General features: G+C 42.2%; 1 protein-coding gene across 1 annotated transcript; it reads right to left on the bottom strand.

The window, feature by feature from the left end:
- Nucleotides 1–7,149: 7,149 nt before the first annotated feature.
- Nucleotides 7,150–7,953, bottom strand: LOC114415034. The gene is made up of 3 exons (XM_028379576.1): nucleotides 7,717–7,953; nucleotides 7,346–7,635; nucleotides 7,150–7,261 (listed from the first exon to the last, which is right to left on the bottom strand). The coding sequence occupies exons 1-3, from the start codon at nucleotides 7,951–7,953 to the stop codon at nucleotides 7,150–7,152; spliced, it is 639 nt and encodes a 212-aa protein (XP_028235377.1).
- Nucleotides 7,954–8,190: the final 237 nt, after the last annotated feature.

The raw sequence follows: 8,190 nt of genomic DNA on the forward strand, positions 1-8,190 counted from the left end.
CGAGCCCTCTTGGTCTCTTGTTCAAGGGCTCTTGCGGTAATTGCATTCTCTTCCCGTAACCCGGCACACTCCTTCCGAACGTTTGTAGCGGCCAACTTGAACTTCTCCTTGGCAAGTTTTGCCTTTCCTAACTCGCTTTTTGAGAGCTTGGACTTCTTCGTCCTTTTCCGGTGCTTCAAAACTCTCTTTGCTGACGACTTTTAACTTGGCGAGCCAATCTAAACCTCGTATATGAACTTTCAGCCATTCGTGGTACCCACCAATGATGCCATTACGAATGCCTCTAAGCTCTTGATCTTTCTTTAACGTGGTTTCCCACGCCTTATGGATTCTTTGTATAGTCTTGGAATTTTGTGCGCCGAGATCCCTCACAAGGAAAGGAGACATGCTTTCTTCTGTCGGTGCTCCCCTCATGGGGTACCCTAGTTGTCTTATAGCGAGCGTGGGATTGTAATTAATACAACCCCTCGTTCCTACCAGCGGAATGTTTGGGTATCTTCCACATGAGAAAAGGACTCCTTCTTTTCCTTCCTTCCATAGGGGGAACCAACTGATTGTTCTACCTCCTATCCCGGCCAAGAGCTGGTCCCAATCCATTCTCCTCTTTTCAGTACACGAGCGATGACTCAGGAGCGGACATGGATGTCTTGTGTCTTGTTGGAACAAGTGTGAAACCAACCAAACACAGAGGGCGGGTAAGCAACAGATGATCCGTGCGCTACTCTTCTCGCACCTTCGGTCAAATGTGCCAAATAGATCTGCCAAGACAGCTACCACCGGACTTTCCTTACTATGGTGGTAGGCAAGGAAAGCGTCGATTGCTGCTAGGTCTATCAAACCATCCACGTTTGGGAAGAGGACGACCCCAAAAATTAGCAAAGCTAACACATCCGTAAACGGGACCCAGTCTCCTTGATTGGCCATACCCCTCGCCTTGTCTTCTAGGTACTTCTGTGGTAGGCCCGTTATGCCGTTCCGAGTCTGTTTTATGCGGTCCAAACCTCTGGCTGAATCCTTGACCACAGTTGCAATTCTGCTCAAAGAGGGGAGACACCCGGAGGAAAGATATGGTTTCCTTCCCCCGAGAGGACATCCTAGAATTTCCTCAAATTCTTCAATGGTTGGTACTAATTGGAAGTCCCCGAATGTGAAGCATCTCAAGGGCTGGTCGTAGTATTGGGTAAGTGATGCAATGGCTTCTATGGACACCTCTGCTATGGTCAATTCTAAGATTTTTCCGTAAGTCTTGCGGAAGGCTTGCATTTGGAGGGGTTCCATCAACCGCCCTAATTCCTTGATGCTGGTGGTATCTGGGCTTTTGACCTTGACTTGGTAGAACCTCTTGCCGGTTTGATTTGTTCCCATGCTTACTAAAGTGAGATAAAAGCTGGTGCAAATCAAAACTCCGATATCTCATGGGTGGAATGGATGAATGCATGATGGAATGCATATGACACAGATGCAATCTAGGAATGCGGGGGTCCGGGGAATTTGTCCTCTTCTCAGATACGACGTCTAGGGGTAGCGAAATGCCCCAACGCACGTTTTTAAGAAGGCGACACGGACCCTCCGTTGGTTTGTTTACAGTAGGGATCAAGACAGAACCCATATGCAATGCCTATGCAAACGACACAATGCGGTAATGTGCACATTATGACAATATTTACCGAACATAAGCAAAAGGGTATATGATACTCATGCATGGCAGCGTGAAAAATGGCACGCAGCGTGTTTGCTTCGTGCCCCTATTTAAGGGATCTATAAGGGAGAGAACTAACTAGGCTTTTAGCAATAATTCCCAAGGTAGTTATATCTCTCTTGATGGTTTCTAGAGGTATCATCCCCTTTGAAGAACATATTGTAGCAGTAGGGACTACTAGCAACAATAGGTTTTCAAAGAGAAAAGCTCTAGATGAGGGTTCACTGTAATCAAGCAAGTCGGAGACCTAGCATGATCACAGATTCACCTCCACTCCTTATGTTCCCACGAACCCGGGTATAGGGCCCTTTTTCACTCACAGTGTGTGCAAATAGTGTCGGTGTTTGTGTGCATCAAATGAATAAATATTTACTTCATGCATACATTTAAAACGCACTAAAAGCAACAAAAGAGTTTATATACACAAGAACATAATGAAAGGAAACCAACAAAAGGGGTAAGTCATGGTAAAACATTGCACAAAATTAAATGGCCTAACTCTCTAAAAAAAGTCCTCAGTGGAGTCGCCAACTGTCGCAACCTACCCTTCGGCGGGATGGCGACGCGTGACTCGCGGGATGCGTGTTCCACGAAAGGAATACGCGCGGAGTCGCCACCAACGTTTATTTGAGGAAAACGTCGGAAAAACCGGAAAAGACGCGATCTACGAACTTTTTAGTGAAAGGTTCGGGAGTTGTATTTACGCACGGGGAAGGTATTAGCACCCCACACGTCCGTCCCAAGGGACGGCAGCCTTTAATCGAATGTGCAAACATGACTTTGATTTTTACGTTCCCTTTTATGTCCTTATATCCTTTATACCCTTTTTATATTTTTTCTCTTTTTGTGGTCGACAAGGGTGTTTCCCTTTGCTCCTACGTATTCCTCAATTTGGGATGAGAAAATCAGACCTACGTAGTTCTTTCGGAACAAAGTGTTTGGTTAAGTTATTTTTGTCTTTTTTTGCAAAATATGTTTTTATTGAACAAAAGGTCATTTAAGGTGTTGAACCATTAAACGGTCTTTTGATTTTGAAAGGGGAGAAACGTTAAGGCGTTGGACCATTAACGATCTCTTGTTTTTGAAAGGAGAGAAACGTTAAGGCATTTGGACCATTAACGATCTCTTGGGGTGGTCGACAAAAGCGGGGCTTTTGCTCCTACGTATCCTCAATTGCGATGAGGAAATCAGACCTACGTAGTTCTTGCAAAAGCGGTAAAGTTACATGTTGATTTTATGCTTTTGAACGGTCCATGTTAACCGATAAAAGCAAAGAGGACCGTTTAAGGCGTTGGACCTTAAAACGGTTTTTAGTGATTTTCGGACAAAACTTGATTTGTGAGTCTATTTTAGTCTTAGTTTCACTTTGGTTATTAATCAATTCATTCAAGGAAACTTCCAAAGAAAAACGTCCGATTGATTTTTTTGTTTTATTTTATTCAAAGATATTTTGTTTATTTTATTATTATTTTTCAAGATATTTTGATTATTTTATTATTATTTTACTTTTTTTGGTTTAACCGAGGTTATAGCGTGAACGATCGGTTAGATTTCATTTTAAAAGTGATTAAATGAGATTACAACACAAATGATCGGTTGAAATTCATTTTATCATTTATTAGGTGAGAAAACGGCTTAAACGGTAAAAGCGCGTTAAAGACGGAAGAAAAGAAATCGAAAATAAAGATGAAAGCTTAAAAAAACAAGAAATGAATTGAAAGTCTCGGATTCGAAAACTTACCCGTTGAAGAACGAAGAACGGATGAAGAACGATGAAGAACGGACGAAAACCTTCACGGATTTGCTTACGGAAACATCTCGGAAGCGTTACGGAAGCACCTCGGCTTGGATTTTCTTCACGGAAACAATTTTTTTCACCCAAAACAGCTGAAATACATAGCCAGGGGGCTCAGGGATGCTTAGAACAGCCCCCTTCAGCCTTTTTATAGGAAAAAGGGGGAGGAGGTTGCCGCCCAGCTCGCCCAGGCGACCTTAGCTCGCCCAGGCGAGCTGGGTTGCTTCCTCCAGAAGCAACCCAGCTTCAAAAAACGTTCTGGAAGGCCCAATTCAAAATTTCGAAATTGCTATTTGCACCCCCCCAATTTTGATAAGTTCACCCCCCTCTTTCGTAATTTACGAAAAAGTTACGGAAGCCTTACGGAAGCATATAGGACTTGATTTTCTTCTTTTTTTCTCTTCCGTCTCACCCGTATTAAGTTAATTATGCTTATTTAGAGTTATGGGAATTTTACGGAAGCATTACGGGTGTCCCAGAAGCCCCGGAATCCCATTTTTCAACAAAACGGGGGGTGTGGTGGCCATCTAGCTCTAGGTTACTTCAATTTTAAGCAAGAAATTGCCCAGAAACCTCTAGAAGGGCCCAGATTCGAAAATTACTGTTTGCACCCCCCCATTTTACTAAATACACCCCCCTTTGGCTCTTTTTGGTGATTCTTTTTTCGTAAAGTTACGGAAACTTACGAATTTCGTAACGATACTTGTTTTCTTTCCGTAATGTTACGGAACCTTGCGGATTACATAATCATCCCCTTTTTGACTTACAGAATGTTACGGAACCTCACTTAATTATGCAACGATGCTTCCATTTGATTTCCGGTGTGTCACGGAAACTTACGGATTGTGCATCAATATTTTTTTGGTTTTTCGGCATGTCCTGGAATTTCATAAATTGCCTAATGATGGGTGCCAAGCACCTCACAAGGACCAAAGAATGGTCGCATGTCATCAAGCAAAGGTCCCCGGACGAAATTAGGGTATGACATGAGGAAAGACCAACTCTTGATCGCTTCAAAGCGGCATTGGTGTTCCTCATTTCAGAAATGGTGTCCGTCAAGTTCTATGTCCGCTTGTGGAGCCACACTGGATCCTTCTCCCGCGGCGTCATTCCTTGCCCTCTTAGAGAGAAGCTTCTTTGGAGCCATTGCCTGCAAAGACACATCCATAAAAAGTTAGTTTGCACAAAACACACAACCATTATTTCATTTATCTTAAGCAAGCAAAAGCCAACCAATCTTGGGCGACATGTGTTTATTTTGGTAATTGCAAGTGTTACCATGCAACTAATTAAAACAAATCACACATTGATGCATATTATTATTATTACTATTATTGTTATTTTGTGAAAAACAGTCTACAGTAACTTAGATGCAAAGTGCCTATCATAGTGTAGCATGCTCAACCAATAATTTAGGCTAATTTCACCCAATCACTTTCACATATTTATGTAATTCATGTATTTTGCATTCAAAACAAGGTCTAGATTTCTAAGCCTAGCTCATGCTCTTGGCATTTTGATCTAACAACCTAAGTTGCTCACACATTCTAAATGATGGCTATACACGCATAACCTCATTTCACACTTAAATTCCATAACAATACATGAAATTTTCATTGAGGCATTTTATCGAATGGTTGGTGGGCGCATGTTTAAGCATGTAAAAATGAGGAATGAAGAACAATATGACATGCCAATCTACAATAGGATCAAGGATAGGCCTAGGGCCATCCATTGCAGCCCCTAATCAAGCATTCAAGTCATGGATTCACAAACAATTTATCTCACAAACATTGCAAAGATCGTAACAAATAAAGCACCAAGATACCACAAGGAAAAGGTAAAATTGAATGGAGATGGTAGTTACTTGTGTGAGATGAAAGGAATGCGAAAAAAATGAAACCAAAAGTGCACAAAGGAAGCATGGGGGCTGCTGCCAATGGTGGCTCCCGTAAGCTCTTCCTGGAGCTTTCGAAATCCCTCCCCTTTTATGTTTTTCACGGCACTCATGCTCGCCCAGGCGAGCTAATTTTTTTTTCTTTTCAAAAAATCCTTTGCAAAGTTGTGTTATTCATTATTATGTTCTCTCTCTTAAAATCCTTTAATTGCATATAAAATTAGGCCAATTCAGGATATAGTTCAAGAAAATGAACAAGTATGAAATAGGAAATTAAAGAGCAAAGTTAGAGATACTAGGCTGCCTCCTAGGACCTGTTCATACCTGTCCCTATGCTTGGACAAAGAAAGTGTCATCATGCAAAAAACGTGAAACAATACCACAAGATGCTTGTATTACCTTTCACTTGCCTTTAGTGCTTACCCAAATTGGTGTGGTGTTGACCATCACTCAAAATTACTCTTTATTCATCTTCCAATTTGCAGGATCCCGGATGACAAGATGCAAATGCATGCATGTTTATGATCGAACGTTAAATGTAACAATTAAACAGGTGTTATTGTGTTCAATTTTACTTAAATGCTTATGACACCCCGTTGATCGAGTCGAATGGCTCCGGATTTAGTGAGCAATATCAAGAGTGTATGTTATTAGAGGCAATAAAAAGTAAAGGACACAACACTGGAGGTAGAGATGCAAATCATTAACCCATATTTATTAATGTTGTGATTTATGGTTTACAAAAGATTTCAAGACTTGGAGATTCCAATGAGTCCTTGAGGCTAGACGTTGACCCTTCCACTTGCCCCAGGCATTATGCGTAATACTGCTTGACGATATCAGAGTTCACAAGCAAAGGCAACTCTTCGTCATCCATATTTGTAAGCAATAATGCTCTTCCTAAAAAAGCCTTCTTCACAACAAATGGTCCTTCATAATTCGAGGCCCATTTCCCTTTGTGGTCCTTTTGAGCCTGTGATAACTTCTTTAGGAAAAGATCCCCCTTGCTGAACTTGTGCAGGTGCACCCTCTTGTCAAAAGTATTCTTCACTCTACTTTGATACAATTGCCCATGACTCATGGCGGCCAATCTCTTACCCTCGATAAGATTCAACTGATCAAAGCGAGCTTGGGCCCATTCTGATTCTTCCAACCCCGACTCGGCTAGGATTCTCAAAGAAGGAGCCTCCACCTCAAATGGCAGCACATCCTCCATCTCGTACACCAAAGAGAAAGGGGTTGCCCCAGTAGATGTACACACCGAAGTTCGATAACCATGCAATGCAAAGGGGAGAATCTCGTGCCAATCCTTGTATGACACGGTCATCTTCTGAACTATCTTCTTGATATTTTTATTAGCAACCGCAACTGCCCCATTCATCTTAGGCCTATAAGGCGTGGAATTATGGTGTTGGATATTGAAATCATCACACATCTCCTTCATCATCTTGTTGGTCAAATTGGTGGCATTATCGGTGATAATTTTCCTGAGCAACCCATATTGGCAAATTATCTCTTTTTTTATGAATCTAATCACCACACTCCTAGTCACACTAGCGTATGAAGCTGCTTCGACCCATTTGGTGAAGTAGTCAATGGCGACTAAGATGAAGTGATGTCCGTTTGAAGCCTTAGGCTTAATGGCTATGATCACGTCTATGCCCCACATAAATAATGGCCAAGGTGCTACCAAGACGTTCAAAGGTATGGGTGTAGCATTAACATTATCAGTAAAGGTCTGGCTCTTATGGCATTTCCTCACAAAGATGCAACAATCGCTCTCCATAGTGAGCTAGTAATACCCAGCTCTCCATTGGCATGTGTTCCAAAGGATCCCTCATGCACCTCTACCAGCATTTGCTCAGCTTCTCTGGCATCCACACATCGAAGTAGCACCATGTCATGGTTCCTCTTGTATAAGATATTCCCACTCAGGAAGAAGTTGGCTGCCAACCTTTGCAATGTCCTCTTGTCGTTGTTAGAGGCCTCATGCGGGTATTTCTTGTCTTCGATGTATCGTTTGATATTGAAGTACCAAGGCTTAGCATTCTTCTCTTCTTCTATTAAGCAGCAATGTGCAAGCTTACCACAACATCTAAATTCGATGTTCATCAAATCTCTGTGCGGGCTTAGCTGGAACATGGACGTTAGTGTGGCAAGGGCATCGACCATCTGATTTTCCTCTCTAGGAATGTGATGAAAAGATATGTCATCAAAGAATTCTATCAACTTCCTGATGTAGGCCTGGTAAGGCACCAATTCATGGTCTCTGGTCTCCCATTCACCCTTTAGCTAGTGAATTACCAAGGCTGAGTCCACGTATACCTTGAGCAACTTGACCTTGAAGTTGATTGCTGCTTGGATCCCAAGGGCACACACCTCATACTCAACTATGTTGTTCATGTAGTCAAAACCCAACCTAGTCGTGAAAGGTATATATTGTTCGTCTGGGGAAACCAATACTACCCTAACTCCATGGCCTAGTTCATTAGACACGTCGTCAAACCACACGATCCATTTGTCCCTATCTTCATCCTCTACTTCCTCCCCAAACAAGGTCATTATGTCCCCATCAAGGAATTATAGATGCATAGGCTGATAATCATTGATTGGCTATTGAACCGGGTAATCTGCCAAGGCACTCCTCTTTATCGCCTTCTGAGTGACATAAACAATATCAAACTCCGATAACAGAACTTTCCACCGAGCGATCCGTCCAGTGAGAGCGGGCTTTTCAAAGATGTACTTGACTGGATCCATTTTGGATACCAACCAAGTGGTGTAATTCAGCATGTACTG

Source organism: Glycine soja, chromosome 1, assembly GCF_004193775.1.
Source record: "Glycine soja cultivar W05 chromosome 1, ASM419377v2, whole genome shotgun sequence".
Taxonomy (NCBI): Eukaryota; Viridiplantae; Streptophyta; class Magnoliopsida; order Fabales; family Fabaceae; genus Glycine; species Glycine soja.

Bases quoted from the DNA above. Each gene is read 5' to 3' on its own strand.
- LOC114415034 (XM_028379576.1), bottom strand. From the start codon at position 7,953: ATGACCTTGTTTGGGGAGGAAGTAGAGGATGAAGATAGGGACAAATGG. The intron at 7,636-7,716 runs GTATACGTGGAC...GTGCCTTACCAG, and splicing joins TCAAGGTCAAGTTGCTCAAG to GCCTACATCAGGAAGTTGAT. The intron at 7,262-7,345 runs GTTGGCAGCCAA...TGTGGATGCCAG, and splicing joins GACAAGAGGACATTGCAAAG to AGAAGCTGAGCAAATGCTGG.